Below are 17,907 nucleotides of genomic sequence, written 5' to 3' on the forward strand. Positions count from 1 at the left end.
AAATCCCCACAAGCAAACATGGACAAAATGGCACCCCGTGATCTCCCACCACTGCTATGACGGCTCCAAGCTCCACAGATTTAAGTCCCTCAATTACAGCGGCTTACAAAACAGAATTCATGCACTGTGTTTATTCTTGTCAAAAAAGATAAAATGTTTAAATTAGTGAAAAAGAGGAAGTATTTTTAAGACTAAAAAGTTGGTATAAATTGTGGATTTCTAAAATAATTAAAGTGCAAGAAAGAAAAATACTAGGAAAAAAAATGTAAACTCAAAACTATGACAGTTTTGGGAACTGACATCAAGAACAGAAATCAGAGAGTTCACTGTGCTGAAATCCAAGAGAAAATAGTAAACCAAGTGTATTTCAGGCACTCAGTTTTTTGCTGTTTTATTATTTGACTCTTTCAGATAGTTCAATCTATTCATGACAGATAACAATATGATTTAAAGGTTCTAAGAGAATATAATCCGATGCATGTAACAGTGTTCTAGGTTTATAATAAAAACTCCCATGTTTGAGCACAAGCTGAGGAGACCAACAAATGTTAGTCACTGTTGCTGGAGACTTGGATTTTAAAGGGCAAACTGTGGCGAGATGTGCAGGGAGGTCTGGAAAGAACATGAAAATCCGTCATTCAGTGAGATGAAACCAAAGCCCATCAATCCCCTTCAGTGCACTCTCTGTGAAGAAGTGTAGTGTATCTTACAGGTTACTTTCTGCTGTTTAGAATTTTCACTTGTTTTGATAAAACCTTTAACTGAAGAGTTTGCAATATTTCCAGGCTTTAGTTGTTGAGTTGACTTTCTTTGTTCATTCTTTTGCTATTTCCATCTAAAATTTTTGGTAAGATGCTGGTATAATGCTTAAAAATATCAAATTACTACTGAACCAATCGGCTTCAGTGAAATCATATTGCACATTTCTAAGCTAACAATGATGATCCTGGCAAGTTAAAGAGCATGAGACATGAAAGGTCCCCTCACCTCTGAACAGAAGTCACCAGCTCCTTTTCCTTCTTCTTCTGGCATAGTAGCTGCATTTCTTTATCTTGACATTGCTTCTTAATCTCCTCAAGCTTCTTCTCTGTGTCTATCAAAGTCTCTTGCAAATTCTTGTTTTTTTCTTCAAGGACTTGCAGCTAAGGAAAAATGTTTACAGTTTGCATTGCATGCAATACTAAATATACTGCCATTAAAATTACTACTCTTCTCAGGGTTAAATAGACTGATAGCTTATAGTCATTCTATATCTTATTTAAAGAACTTCACACTGCCTCTTCCTTTATTTGAAAGAATTGGGAGAATGGATTATGAAGCAGAAGACTGGATAACATTTCTGAAACACAGAAAGGTTCTTAATTTTTTAAGTTTGGTAAAACATAAACAATATATAATTAACATCATAACATAACCATGTCTGCATGTATGACTCTTTACCATTAGGTACGTTCAAATTGTTATCATGACAATTCCCAGAACTTATCTTATACACCTGTACCCATTAAATTTCTTTCCAATTACTTTTTGCCCCACTCCATGGCATCCTACAATACTATTTTCTATGTCTCTGTAAGTTGACTGCTTATGAATCTCATACAATACAATTATACAATATTGCCTATTCATGACTGGCTTATTTTGCTATTCTTATTTTATTATAAAATGTTTCCAGGTTTATCCATGCTGAAGAGTATGTCAGAATTTCCTTCCTTTATAAGACCCAACAATAGTCCGTTCTATGTATGTACTACTTACTGTGTATCTACTCATCAATTTGTGGACACTTTATTGGTTCTGTACTTTGATTCTTGTAATAACACTGTTATAACCAGGGTCTATGAGCACCATGAGTCTTGGCCGTGGCTATCCTAATGGTAATATGATCACATCTGTTTTAATTCTCTACTGCGGCCTCTTTCTGCTCATGTAATCTCCTGTGGTCTTTATTGCCTTCCTATATTTAATCTTCCATAGTTTTATAATTTATAAGTTAATTTTCTTTCTATATACATCCTAAATTATATAAACAATTCTCAACTGAAGATGATTTTGACCTCCACGGAAATTGACAAAAGTCCATTGTTTGTATTGGGAGAGAGAAGCAGCACTATGATCATCTAGGAGGTAGAGGCCGGAAGGACTGATTACAAGAACTACTTCTCCTGCAGTGCACAAGGCAGACTACACAGAACAACTGCTCCCCAGATGGTGTTGGCGCCTATACTGAGAACCTATGGCTTGGAAGGACTGAGATAACTGGAGTGAAGCCATGTTTCAAGAGCCTTCACCAGAACTGGCAAAGAGACTGAATGAGGTATTAAGAAAGGAAAATAGAAGCCAGAGGAATGAAGAGAGATTACAGATCAAGGCATATTAAAAATTACAGCAAGATTAAGAACTAGTGAAGAAAATAAACATCTATAAAGATACTCAAGTCTTGACCAGCCTTGAATCCCAGAGAACATTGGACAAAACCAAAACTAGAGTGAATGTGGATATATAAGGTAGAGTTAACAGTTAGGTTTAGAAACTACCACCTTTTAAAAATAGAATGTTAGGGGCCAAAGAGATGGCTCAGCATATAAAGGTTTTAAAATGCAAGTCTGATGCCTGAATTTCATACATGAAATCTATGTAGAGATAGAAGAACAAAACCAACTCCATGAAGCTCCCTCTGACCTCCATACATACATCATACATACATACAATAAATAAAAAACAGAGTTTAAAAACAGAACACTAAGTAAGACAGTTATCACGTAGGTTTATTACAAAGGTAATCACACACTAGCAACAGAAGAGAGATTTATTTATTCTTTTTGAGCAGTTTTAGAGTCAATTTCTATCTTAGGAGCAGTAAAGGAGTATGCAATTTCTAAGTAGCTAAGATTCTAAAACATTTTGCAAGCATTTCAAAGTTGCATGTTTAACCACGTTACCTGTAGACTCTGACTCTGTACATCATCTAGAGTTGGAAGATCTGCCAGGTACTTTTCCAAGGTCTCAATCCTTCTCTGTTTTTCTTTGTTTTGCTCAGATTCTTTCTGGCATTTCTTTTTCAGGCTGTTGATGTATCTATCTCTGGTTTTCAGCTAAAGGAAAACATTATGAATCCTCAATTGTTTTGAGTTACTAAAATTACAAAATCAATATTTCATTCTTGGGTATCTTGAATTTATCAATGAGTCTCAGCTTACAGTAAAGATCATCAACTGAGTTAAGAGCTACCTTGTATCATTCAAAGAGTCTTTCTCTTCTCCTCGAAACTCGTATAGGTCTGAAATAAGGAATCTGGATAAGGCTATTCATTTCTTTATCCCATAAATAATGTTGTGCTCATGCTGAAACTGCATTGAGTTTAAATTATGTTAAAATTATTTAATTATAACTGTATCTTAAAAGGTTATTAAGTTCCAAAAAGACATAGAAACAAAGCTACACATATTTTCTTAATCATCAAAGCAAATATTCATCTCTAGAGGACAGATTCTAATTTCTAATTTTCCAAAGCTATATAGAAATACTTTACATGAACTAAGAAAAGAAGATACATCAGTTACTTTGTTACTAAAAACTTGCAAAGCCAGGAGAACTTACCAAATATTTAGAAACAGAAAATGGGATAAGTGAGCCAATTTACATACTTCAAGCAAAAATATGTGAATTTGTACCACATTTTCTTTCTTAAAATTCTAATGTAGCCAGGCAGTGGTGGCATATGCCTTTAATCCCAACACTTGGGATGCAGAGGCATGAGGATCTCTGTGAGTTCAAGGCCAGCCTGGGCTACAGAGTGAGTTCCAGGACAGGCTCCAAAGCTGCACAGAGAAACCCTGTCCTGAAAAACAAAAATAGATAGATAGATAGATGGATGGATGGATGGATGGATGGATGGATGGATAGATGATAGGTAGATAGATAGATAGATAGATAGATCTAATGTAAAGGTGCCTCACTACTGAGGTCACTCTAGGGTTGAGGTATTACGTGAAGTTAACATCTACTGTAAAACAAGAACAGATCATCTCAGTAAACCCCGATCTATAGAGGTTTAACTGGAGATTTGATAAGACTCATTTGACTCTACTAACTTTAACTTGCATGTCCCACATTCACAAACTCTTTCACAACTAAGATCAATTACAAACAAACAACCCAGTCAACGAATAGGCTAATGACATGAATCAACTGGCTATTTTCAAGAGATGAAGTAGAAATGGATAATAGAAGAAAATAAAAGGTTCAACACCCTAAGCATGTAAGGGAAATGCAAATTAAAACAACTCTGAGATTAGATCTCACCCTGCTCAGAAAGGATCCCATAAAGATACCGAATGACAGAACCACATGAAGATGTGAAGGAAGTGGAGAAAATGTACATTAGCCCAGCCACTATGGAAATCAGTACAGCAGTTACTCATTAAACTCAAAGTGGAATTATGACTCAGCCTACACTGCTCCTGAGCATATACCTGAATGACTCTTAAGTCAACACCCCACAGAGATACCTGCACGTCCTTGTTTGTTACAGCATTATTCACAACTGACAACCTACGGAATCATCCAAGATGTCGAAAAGCAGATGACTGGATGAAGACAATGTGATGTTTTAATACATACATACATACACACATATCACAACCCCTCCCCCCGCCTCTCTCTCTCTCTCTCTCTCTCTCTCTCTCTCTCTCTCTCTCTCTCTCTCTCTCTCGTGTGTGTGTATGTGAGAGATGAAGTTTACTTCAGCCATAAAGAATGGGGTTATGTCATTTGAAGGAAAACGGATGCAAATGGAGATCACCCCATTGAGTGAAATAAGCCAGACTCTGAAAGATAACTACTGAATGTTTTCTCTCATTTGTGGATCACAGGTCTTTTCTAGAGACATAAAACCACATATGTATGACATAAAATTACAATTCAGAGTAAGGGGCTCCGACTTAATAGCTTGAGGCAAGTGTTTGAAGACAAGCCTCACTTCATTCCCCAGTACTGTATGGTCAATGAGACCAAGAAACAAACAATTGGAATGAGGAAATGGAGGGTCATTGGTGTAGGCAGCTTGTTTTAGGAAATTCGCTACTAGTTAGAAGTATACTAAGGACTTTTACTCCTCAAGAAGATCCGTAAATCTCTGCCGACAGCACAAGTTCTTGAAAGTTGGAGCATGTAGCACTAATTCCTCTAATACAAATTCATAAGCTGATAGAACACCTGGACTAGGGCAAACGACACACAAGCATGCTCTGCTGAAGAGAGCTGTTGATCCACCACAATCTCACACAAAGTACTCACCTTTTCCTCCAGCTTCTTCTTCTCCTCACTAAACTGGTTTAGTTTTTGTTTGAGAAACTCGTTGAGCTGTGAAATTTCTTTCTCAGTTGATGCTAGCTTTTGCTCCAGGTCTTCCTGTTGGGGGTGGGACAAGGACTGCTCTGAAAATGGAGTCTGGACTGAACTGTTCTCATATGGTGGCTATTGGGAAAAAAAAGAACAGCAGATAAGTCTTCAGAAGTTTACTTGTCTTGAACAAATAAAAATAAGATAGGAAGGGGTCACAGTGCAATAAACACCTATAAGTTCTAAAAACGGACTGTCCTCGCTCTTCTGCTTCCTAAATACAGACCATGATGAAAGCGAATCAGTATCACTAAGTCTTGGTTTACTCATCTAAAAAATAGGAATATTTTTTAAATATTTGCAAGGTTTTAAATAAGGTATGCAAGCTCCTAGCACACAGCAAAAATTCAATGAAAGGCAGCTACTATTTGGTTTAAAGGTATACTGAAAAAAAACACAAATAATGTATTACACACCTTCATCTTATAGAAGTAAAATTTTTAGAGAAGTAATTAAACATGAACAAAAGGCTGAGTATGGTGGTGAATTCCTATAATCCCAATACCCTGAAACCTAAGGAGAGGTTTGGGAGACCAGCATGAGTTAGAGAGTAAAGATACTGTCTCAAAAATGCATGAACATTTTCTTCACAGGTAATCATTTCAACTATTTAAACTCAATAAGTACTAATAGACTGATTCTATAACTAAAAGTAAGATTCATAAAGTCACACTTTTTGTCCATGGTAGGGTATGATATATACTTGTCCAGAATCATGCCTGGTTCCATACAAGTGCTCAAAGATAATCATAGAATGAAAAAAAAAAAATAGTAGTGCTTCTTCCATTAAGAAAGAAATTCTCCTTTCTAAATTGACAGAAATTCTTCCATAGGAAAAGACGGGCCTTGAGGGGTTAAAATTTGGAAGGGATGGACAGAAAAATATATACATTCCTTTAAAGAAAGCAAGATGAGTATCAAATTAACAGAATCTACTATGCATTCAACATATATTTACAAAGTATACCCCATTGGTCAAAATTTTAAGGCTAATAAACAAGGTTACAGAAAAGGGTCCAAAAACTACAGCCAAAAGTACTACGGCAGTGGCAGGTATAGTAGTTAGGGAGGTGGTACAGAAGTGACTTTGAACAAGGCCTTAAAGGACGAGTGCTTTGCCAAAAGGTAGGCATCCATTTAATGTGTAAGTAAGATCTGTCATACACAGGAATATCCCAGTGTTGCAGACTCTGGCACTAGCCTTTAAGAATTTAAATTTTAAAGGAGAAGCCCCTAGATAATTATAGCACAGGAAACAATATAATGAGATACTCAAATAAAGGTCACATAAAGTACAAAGTGTTGGAAAGAAGGACAATGAAGGTATCATTGGGAAAATGAATAAATGGGCTTTAGTGGGGTAGTGACTATCGAGACATTTCTTTAACAATAGGTGGATTCTGTTGTGGTGACTGTTTTTTTTTTTTTTTTTTTTTTTTGTCAACTTGATACAAACCTAGACATATCTGGACACTGGACTTAAGATTAATTTCAAATGTGTATGAATGTTCTAGGGCAAACACTAAAGAAAAATTATTGAAATAGAGGAAAATACTCATATAAAATGTTTAATTAAAATGACAAAAGAGAAAAACCGTGTTACATCGGAACATGGTAACACAGAACACGACTATAAAATATTCACACATGTGGCAGTTATTAAGTCAACTATACCCATGATCTCTATGAACATCTCTGGTTTAAGTGCACCAATTGAAAGACAGAGATTGTCACTGTAGTTCAAAGATCCCTATGTGTCTTCTTCTATGGGGAACCCTTACTAATAATACAAAACAGTCTTAAACCTCATAAAAGAGTAACAAAATACCGACAGAACTGCAAGAAGTACATGAATCAACCATAGTCACTGAAGACTTCCAACAGCTGATCAGGAATGGCCAGCCACAGAAGGCAGAAGACCAATGAGGACACACTTGCTGGCACAGGCCGTCAAGCAGCGAGATGAACCAGTACCTAGACTACCCATTCCTCAACTGCACCACACACTTCTCAAGTTCCTTTGAAACAGTCACCAGGAAAACAGCATTCTAGTTCAGAAATCATACTTTATGAGCTGAGAACTCATCAGCTACCTGCCTTCAGACCACAGGTAAATTAAACTAGAATGCAAACATACACATACACACACACAAACAAAAACAACAACAATAAAACCCTGGGACATTTCAAAACAAAGCACTGCTAAATAATACATGGCTTAAAAAGGAACTCTCAAGGGAATGGTCTCAGCTGAAAGATAACTGAAAATTTGTCAAATTTAAATGAAGTGGTGCTTAGAGGAAAGTTATACCACTGAATATATTTTATATAAGAAGAGTTAAATTAATCTAAGTCCCCAATTCCAGTAAACTAGAAAAAGTAGAGAAAACTAAATTCAAAGTAAACAAAAAATAGAGCAAAAATCAATGAAATTAAAAATGAGATTCAGGGTCAGGTGGCAGTAGTACACGCCTTTAGTCCCAGCACTCAGGAAGCAGAGCCAGATGGATCTCTGTGAGTTTGAGGCCAACCTGGGCTACAGAGTGAGTTCCAAAACTACACAGAAAACCCTGTCTCAAAAAAAATAAAAAATAAAAAAAAGGATACAGGAAAATCAACAAAACAAAAGTTGAGCATTTATTAAGAGCAATAAAAATCATTAAGTCTTCAGGTAGGCTAAGAGAAGAAAATGAAAGAAGACCAAGGTTACTAATGTCAGAAATAAAAGAAGGACCATAATAGCACTCCTCCAATCTCAGAAGACTTCATAAACTCAATGAAATGGACAATTCCTGCCAATACTCATATACAAAAGAAACCTGGAGACCTTTAGTATATTATTAAAGAAGTTAAATATGTAATTAGAACACCCTAAAACAGAAACCATCATTCCCTAAACTAACTACCGAATGGACGCCACACACACACACACACACACACACACACACACACACACACACACACACACACAAATACTATAAAATTCCCAAACCAGAACAAAAGAAAGAAAAGTGGTGAGAATCTAGAGCATCTGAACTGGAGCAAAGACAGTAGATCTGACAGGACAGGAAGAGCCACAAAGGAAATCATTGATAAACTGACTTAGAGAGCCATCTACTGGCCTCCAACACTACTCAGATACCTTTTCTTAAACATGCCTTTGATAATATAATAATTGTATAATCCAAGAATAACATTTATTAAGGAGGAAGTTATAAGGAGATATTGAATGGTTCTATGAAAAACACTGTTTTCAAGACAAATTATACTTGTTATTTAGCACAAGAACACTATTTTTATAACTACTCTATCAGTCTCAGCACTATCCCAGAGGGAACTGCTGTTCTGTAACATGTTAACTATGTTAAATGCTCCTAGCTTAAATTATAGATACTTAGTTTTTAGTATTTCCTTATTTCAAAGTCTAATTAGTTTAATTTTTACAAATAACACATTTGAGGGTACAATGAAGGAAAAAAATCCACTTCAAATGAGCTTCTGATATCTGGGAATAAAAGCCTCAACAAAAAAATAACAAAAATAATTCCACAAACAGAAGCATGCATCTCTAGGAAATGTTCATTTCTCACTTTTTAATCCCAATTAAAAGACTAGGCAAACAAAAAAAAAAAAAAGTCAAAATAAATCAAAACAAAATCACACCAAATTAGCCAGTCAGTAAATGAGCAAATGAACAGTTTTCAAAAGAAAAAAAAAAATACAATGGCTAATACTTGAAGAAATGATCAAAACCTTAGTCATCAGGAAATGCATACAATGAAATTCCATCTCGCTCCAATCAGAATGGCTATCATTTTTTTTAAGCCAGCAAGGCTGGGAAAGAAGACCTGTTGAGCACAGTGGTGGGAATACAAACAGGTGCAACTATGATGAAAACAGTCTGGAGGTACTTCCAAAGAGCACAGTCTTGACATGTGACCTGGCACCACCACCCCAGCAGGAAGGAAGCGAAGCATACCAGAGACACTGTCATGCCATGTTTACTGCTGCACTGTTTGCAACAGTCAAAATATAGAACTAATTGAGATACCAGTCAACAGATAAATAAGGAAATGTACACAAGATGGAGTTTTGTTCAGCTCTAAAGAAACATGAAACTGTAATTTTCAGGAAAATGGATGAAATGAGATCATCATGTTAAAAATAAGCCATATGTAGAGTCTCCACTTAAACATACACGTATGCAGATATGTAACAGAAATTTCATTTCTCAGGGCTTTAATTTACAAAGATAATTATATGTGAGGAGCAAAACAATATTTATAAAAGGTTATTCTTCGCAACATCATTTATAATATACCCAATGGCAAACAACCTTAATTTTAATGTGTGAGATGGTTGAATAAATTATGATTTCTATAAAATAGAAATTTATATAGATACAAAAGAAAATGAAAGTGGAGTGGTTTATGTAAAATGATGTAGAAACAATTATTATATTTTGTATAATTCTTTATTATATAAAGAATGATACCAGGTACAAGACAATGTGCATATTCTTAGGGGCTTTTGTAAATGTAGAGAACTTAAACGCATTTTTATCTGTTTAGGATATACATCAACTCTGGAAAGATACCCTAGAAACTGATGATAACTTATTTTGTATGTGTGTGGGAAAGGGATGGGAAAAGAAAGTAGTTGAGCACCTTTTACAAACAAACATGAACTATGCAAATTCACTGTTGTTTCAACACACTGACGTAAGGTGCTCTTGTGTTATAACCAGATCCTGACCCTAAAACACTCACTGGGCTCCAGACTGGTGCTTCTACATAGGTAGGCATTGACAGAGCCACAGAACTGTGCCTCTGGCCTGCAGCACACACACCCCTCCTGACCTACCTGGTCAGTTCTAGACTCTAAACTTTGTATTTTTTCCATGACATTGATAAAGCAGTAAGAAAACATTAAAATTTCCTCCAAGCAAACAAAAAAAAAAGCATACTGTAGTCCAGCTTGACTAATCGACTACAGACGATGAGGGGTTCTCCAGTCCCACCTGCAAGCTGCCCACGTAAGAGTCCTCACAGTTCACATAGTGTCCGAGCATGGCTTGTTGTGCCCGCAGTTCATTATCCCTTATCCTTTCATGTAGGTGGTTAATTTGTTGCTTCTGCCTGTAAAACATAAATTGAAGTCATATTATAAGGAATATACTTTTCTAAGAAATAGTGAAGAGAAATTTTAATATTCTACTACTTTTCAAAAAGTGTGTAAAAATTTTGTCTCATCTCAACCACTGGAGGAAATTAGTTAATTAAATACTTTTCCTGTGTGAAAGAAAAGAAAACCATGGGGTAAGAGAGATACATGCTTTCCACCCAAACATGAAGAACAGAGTTAAAATCCCCAGAACCTATGTATATGTCAGGCAGGCCAGTAGCAGGCCTGAATGCCTGGAGCATTCAGGATGCAAACAGGGTCCCCCGGGGAAGCTGGCTGGCTAGACAAGCTGGAATTGGGTAGGCCTTGGCCTCAGTTAGCCATCCTGCCTCAATAAATAAAGTGAAGAAGGGTCTAGGAAGGCATCTTCGATCTTCAGGCTTACACACATACACAAATACATTTAAGCATACCAAGCACACATATGCACATATGTAAGTAAATATGCATACACCACACACACACACACATACACACACACACACACACACACACACACACACACACACACAAGGAAAAAGCAAGACTGGAAGAAGTTACCCACAACACAATATGTGTAATATATGTGTGTAAACAAACGGAAGTCTATGTTTCAATTCCTGAATAACAGATTCAAAGCTCCTCAATAGAAACTATTCTTCAGAGAAAATTTAATAGATACTCTTTCAAAAAATTAACAGACATATATTGTTTCTTTTTAAAATTTTTCGCAGTAACTAATTTTTACATATTCCAATTCTTTTCACCAAATTCCAAGCTATGTTAAGTTCTTTACTTATGTTAACATAGTTGTGATAATTGCCTGAGGCATGTGTGGCCTGAGGTCTCATATGTGGCTGGCATCTGAAGCAAAGAAAGAATTGCTGGGGATCATGTCTTTGATCCTGTGGAATCTAATGCTAGCTTACCAATGTTAGAACTGACCTGTAGAGCTGACCAGTTGATATTGAAACAATACACTTAAAAGGAATCTGTATTGCTATGTACATGAATATAAACAACTACAAAGGAAAGTTTATTACCAGAACTGTACTTAGATGCTAAAATTTAACTGATCACTGTGATGCAGAATAACCACTACTCCTTCACTAGAGTGTCCATCTCCAAGCCAGACACTTAGCCTAAGTTACCATTAATACCACTTTTCCTGTTCATTTTCCTTCTTTGGTTAGCATAAATGTTGTAAGTTTCATCACGGAATCATCATACATGTGTCACACTTTGCTCGCATTGGCTCTCTTCCCAGCATCCCTCTCCCAGGTCTCCTGAATCCTATGTCCAGTTCCTTAACTTCCCTCCTTAAGCTTTCTCATCACATGTATTCCATTATTCCATTTCCTCCCTCACTTAGGATCTCTCATGTTCTCCAGTTCCATGAGCTAAACACACACACACACACACACACACACACACACACACACACACACACACTTACTTTTAAATTTAGGTTCCACACAAAGAGATTCCATCCATTTTTCTGAATATGCTATGATTTCGCTTTTTGTTGTGGCTGCCTACAACTCCAATGTGTACATCATCACCCACGATTTTATCCAATCATTTGACAGACAATCTGGCTGGTTCCATGTTTGAGTTATTGTGAGCAATGCAGCAATAAACATGAATGGACAAGTATCTCTGTGGTATGTTGACTTAAGAGTTCGTCAAGTATATGCCCAAAATGGTATGGTTGAATCACGTGGACTTCTATTTTCAGTTCTTTAAGGATCCTCTACAGATCCCTACAGTGGCTGTACCAGTTTACACTCCTACCAGGTCTGAATAAGAACTGGTCTTTCTCCATATTTCCTGTGTCAGTCAGAACAGATCTCACCATATTTGTTGGCACATTTCTTGAAAACAGGCATTCTGACTGTAGTGAGATGAAATATGAAAGCAGTTTGAATTTATATTTTCCAAATTTTTCAAGTATTTATTGGCAATTTGTGTTTTTTCCTTCAAAAAATGGTCTATTCAGTTAATTAGGCCATTTACTAACGGGATAATTTAGTTTTGTGATGTTAATTTTTATAATACTTTATAAAGTCAAGATATTAGCCCCCTGTATAAAATAAAGTTGGTAATAAATTTTTTCATTCTGTGGGTTGTCTATTCATTCTTCTGATTATTTCTATTGCCTTGATTGTTTTTTATTCATTTTTCAATTGCTAACACACCCCAGCCAGTGAGGCTAAGTCTCCCAGAGCACTTATCACTTTTATTACTAAAGCAAGTAATACAAGAGTGATGTTCACAGCTAGTTTAAGCAAATACAAGCACAGCGGGAATATACCTAGTGTTAATGTATTATGGGTATTATCTTTGGTCATGTGAAAGAGCCAAGAATATTCCTCCCAGTCCTTTGTCTCTCCCCCAGAGATAATGTGGTCATGCCAAGGCATTCCCTTCATGTCTTTGCTTTCAAGAGCTTCCACTTAACACAAGGTGCTGGATAGTTTTATGGGAACCTGACACAAGCTGAAGTCATTTGAGAGGCGGGAGCCTAGATTTTTTTTTTTTTTTTTTTAATTCCTCCTTAAGATCTGGCTGTAGGCAATACTGTAGGGCATTTTCTTAATTAGCGATTGATGGGGGAGGGCTCAGCCCATTGTAGGTGGCTCCATCCCTGGGCTGATAGTCCTGGGTTCTATAAGAAGGCAGGATGAGCAAGCCATGATGATCAAGTCAGAAGGCAGCACCCCTCCATGGCCTCTGCATCAGCTCCTGCCTTCAAGGTTCCTGCCCTGTTTGCATTCCTGTCCTGACTTCCTTTGATGATGGACAGTACTGTGGAAACATAAGCCAAACAAACCCTTCCCCCCCACAAGGTGCTTTGGTCATGGTATTAGTCGCAGCAATAGAAACCCTAACTAGGTCACACGGTTTGGCAATTCTTCCTAGGATACTTTGTGGAAAGAACATTCTGCACTCTGCCCCATCCAGAGTTTAGTTTTCTCACACAGGCTCTCATGAAGAGAGATTCCTTATTCTTTTTTTTTTTTTTTTTAATTTTTATGGGGGGCGTGGAGGTGCTAGTGAATGAATCTCAAAGTTTGGGGAAGAAGTGGGACCTGAGTGGGGCAGTCAGCCGCCTGAGGACAAAGTGGGGTTTGTTTGTGGCAGAGGTGGGGCTTGAGGGAAACGGCCTTGGAGGTAAAGGACTGCATCTTTTGGGGAGAGGGTGAGAGGGGACTGCGTCTGGGAACCAGGGATTCCTTATTCTTATGAGCAAATCCTTCCTTATGCCTATATTCTATGTCTTCCTCTGGCAGTGAGTTGCAAACTTTCAGGTTTGCATTAAGGTAGTGAATCCTTCTTGAATTGTTAGTTTTACAGGGTGAGGGATCTAATCTTATTTTTCTAGATGTGAAAATCCAGTTTTCCCAGTACCATTTCTTTTGGGGGGAGTTTAAAATTTATATAAATTTATTTTATATAAAAATTTTAGGCCGGGCGGTGGTGACACACACCTTTAATCCCAGCACTCAGGAGGCAGAGCCAAGCAGATCTCTGTGAGTTCGAGGCCAGCCTGGGCTACCAAGTGAGTTCCAGGAAAGGCGCAGAACTACACAGAGAAACCCTGTCTCAAAAAAACAAAACAAAACAAAATTTAAAATGAGGTAAAATATACCTATCATAAAACTTATCATTTTAACTTTTTAAAGTGTACGATCCAGTGGTCTTAAGCACACCCACACTGCTGTGCGTCCACCACTACCACCTATCTCCAGGCCTTTTGATCTTGTAAGGCTGTATATGAGACTTTTCTTTTTTCTTTATTGACTCTGGGAATTTCACATCATGCACCCCAAGCCCACTCATCTCCCCGTCCCTCTGTATCTGCCCCTCTCTTGTGCCCCCCAAAGGAAAGCTAAAAGAGATTGATAAAAAATAATTTTTTAAAAGGAAGAAATCCTTTGCTCCTCTGTCTTTCCTGTCTCTCCACACCTCTTCTTTCATATCAGTACCATCAGGAGCTGCTGTGTTTCATGCAGTAGACCCTTTTGTCCAAACAATATGACTTGCAAATGTTCATTGTGTAATGAGTTGTTGGTCAGGTTCAAGGCCTCTGGCTTTGGTACACCATCAAAACTGGACCCCACCAGCATTCTGGCCCAGCTCCTAATAGGAGATCTGCCCACCTCCTACCCCCATACTTGGGAAAGCTCATCCCACCCCTCACCATGGGCCTAGGAGAGCTGGCTCAGTCCCTCACCTGGGAGGAGCCAGTCCCAATGACCTAAACTACCCAACTCAGCGGCCACCCAGGCACACATCTAAGGCTTGGAGTTGGCACTCCCCAACATCTACCCCATCTATGATCTGCTGGAGTATTTTAAGGGACTGACCCTACAGGACCATAGCTGCAGGATCTCTATGACTCAGGGCAACAGCAGGATGCCAGGACCATTTCTTAACAAAACTTTCTCCAGTGCATGTTTTTGACAACACTCTGGTTGTAGCTGTATAAGTTATTTCTGGGTCCATTACTGGTCTACATGGCTACTTTTGTGGCAACGTCATGTTGCTTTGTTACTGTGTTTCTGTAATAATTTGAAATCAGGTACACTGATACCTCCACCATTGTCCTAAGGATTACTTTGACTACTAAGGGATTTTGTTCTTCTTCTAAATGTTCTTCCTTAGGGTTTTGTCTTGTCTTATTGATAAGAGACAGTTTTAAGTATCCCAGATTGGTTTTGAATTCACTATGTAGCCCGAAGGTGGTCTTGAACTTTTGTGTATATTTGTTATTTATTCTTTCAGAATTTCATACAACAATGTACTTTTGATTATATCCATTCCCTCTTCCATGCTCTTTCCTCTAATTCCTCCTAGACCCCCCCCCCCCACACACACACAATGTCTCCATCTCTCCTTCATATATTCTTTTCTAAAAAAAATAACTGAGTCCAATTAGTGCTTCCCATGTGTGCATAAATACAGGGCCATCTACCAGAGGATGGGCAACCTTCCAGGAACAACATCCCTAAAGAAAACTGACTCTCTTCTCCCAGCAGACATCAACTGTCAACAGTCCTCTGCTAGGGGAGGGCTTTAGGATTCCACCACCCATGCAGAAATTTTGACTGGCTTGATCTTGAGCAGGTCTTGTACAGGCAACCACAGTTACTGCAAGAGTCCTATCATGTTAAACTGTTTTACAGAAATTTCTAGCTCTTACATCTTTCCACCCCATCTCCCATAATGATCTCCGAGCCTTAAGGAGGCGTGAAGGAGGACAGAACTCACACCTGGAACTGTAAACAGGGTGAACAACCCATAGCAACACAGGTCACAGGCCACAGAGGAGAACCTACTTTTATTATTTTGGTAAATGGACATAATATCAAACTGCCTCCTTAATCCTAACCTTTCTATCAATAAAATAGTATACCTCTCTAACCTCAATAAAAAAGATTCACACTATATGAGACCTTGAACAACTTACCTTCTGGCCCCTAGGTCCAGAATGCTAGGGCTATAGGTACAGATACCACAGCTAGTTAATGTGGTGATGGGAACTGAATTTGGGACTTAGTATATGCTAGGCAAGCACTCTACCATGTGAATTATATTCCCAGCCCCGAACAGAATTTTAGAATTTTTTTTTCTAATTCTGTGTAAGAATATCATTGGAATTTTGATGGCAATTTCCTTTGTAGGTTGCTTTTGGAGAAGCCATTTCTGTAAAATTAATTCAACTAATCCATGAGCATGATAGTTTTTTTTTGTTGTTTTGTTTTGTTTTTTCATCTTTTAAGTATATTCTCCACTTTCCTCAGTGCCTTAAAACTTAAAACTTCATAGTGGAAGTTTTTGATTTCTTTGGTTAGGCTTATCTCTAGATATTTTATTCTTATTGATGCTATTGTGAACGGGATTTTCCCATCACTTTTTAGTGCATTTATTTATTGGTGTACTAATTTTTAATTTTTGATTTTGTTTCTACTACTTTGATGAAAGTGTTTTTCTGGGCCAGGTGGTGGTGGCACATGCCTTGAATCCCAGCACTCAGGAGGCAGAGCCAGGTGGATCTCTGTGAGTTCGAGGCCAGCCTGGGCTACAGAGCGAGATCCAGGAAAGGCGCAAAGCTACACAGAAAGAACCTATCTCGAAAAAAGAAAAGAAAAAAGAAAGTGTTCTTCAGGGCTAAGAGTTTTAAGTGGGCTCTTTATAAGTGTAGGATCCTACCCTACACTAAATGAAATCATGTCACCTACAAATAGAGATGACCTCTTCCTTTCCTATTTGTATCCTACTAGTACATACTATTACATACATGACTTAGCTAAAACGGTAATAATGTCAACAACCCTTTCGTAAAACATTACTGCTTCAGTCTCTCTGATGGTGATAGGTCAATTTAAGTCATTCTAAAACGGTGAGTATTTGAACATCTATTTTGTTTGTTTGTTTGTTTGTTCTTGTTTTTGTTTTTGTTTTTGTTTTTTGAGACAGGGTTTCTCTGTGTAGCTTTGCACCTTTCCTGGATCTCACTCTGTAGCCCAGGCTGGCCTCGAACTCACAGAGATCCGCCTGGCTCTGCCTCCCGAGTGCTAGGATTAAAGGCGTTCACCACCACCGCCCGGCCATCTGTTTCATTTTTAAGCTTGGGAAATTTTCTGCTATAATGGCATGGACTAAATTTGGTACATCTTTAGTGTTTATCTCATCACCTTATTCTATCCCACGGGTTCTTAGATTTGCTCTGCTCATACGCCAGAGTTCTGATAACACTGTGCTCCTGTTTATTTGGTTTTTCTTTAATGGTGTTTGAATGTGCATTTTATCAGCCTCACCCTCCATTTTTGATGACTTCTTCTGCCTGGTCAAGTCTATTAATGTTGTTTCCTGTTTGAGTTTTTCATTTCCAGGACTTTTTTTTTTCAAAACTTCAATTTCCCAGTTCAATTTTTCTCTACCCTGCTGAATTTTCATCCACACTGTTGATCTCCCTCCATATTGATGACTTCTTCCCTTGTGTTGCTTACTTTTGGAGGATCCCAGGATCTCTGTTTATATTCTCTTTCATCCTTGATCAGTCTCACCAGGAAACTCTTGAAATCTTCATCTGTCATTTCACTCACTTCAATATATTTGAGTTCAACAGTTGAAGAACGCTGATCTTTTAAAGAAGTCATGTTGCTTGGCCACCCCACCCCCATCCATGTTTCTGGTAGATTCTGTGTTGCAATTTGTGTGTTGCTGGTTCAGGTATCTCTTCTGGATTGTTCTTACTGAGAAGTCTACTATTTTATTTTATTTTTTTAAAGACTTATTTATTATCTATACAGTGTTCTGTCTGCATGTATGTTT

The 17,907-nt window shown here is 37.7% G+C and overlaps 1 protein-coding gene across 2 annotated transcripts in view; it reads right to left on the bottom strand.

The window, feature by feature from the left end:
* Cep85l (centrosomal protein 85 like) overlaps positions 1-17,907 on the bottom strand; it is a 120,005-nt gene that overhangs the window by 17,505 nt on the left and 84,593 nt on the right. The window contains exons 5-8 of one of the 2 annotated variants that reach the window (XM_036168928.1): positions 10,424-10,541; positions 5,299-5,478; positions 2,943-3,095; positions 988-1,142 (exon numbers count right to left, since the gene is read on the bottom strand). In XM_036168928.1, coding sequence (XP_036024821.1) covers positions 988-1,142; positions 2,943-3,095; positions 5,299-5,478; positions 10,424-10,541 — 606 coding nt within the window. The remainder of the gene's footprint in view (positions 1-987; positions 1,143-2,942; positions 3,096-5,298; positions 5,479-10,423; positions 10,542-17,907) is intronic. The other variant, XM_036168929.1, reaches the window with a different exon arrangement.

The sequence above is a fragment of the Onychomys torridus genome, chromosome 19, assembly GCF_903995425.1.
Source record: "Onychomys torridus chromosome 19, mOncTor1.1, whole genome shotgun sequence".
In the NCBI taxonomy this organism is placed as follows: Eukaryota; Metazoa; Chordata; class Mammalia; order Rodentia; family Cricetidae; genus Onychomys; species Onychomys torridus.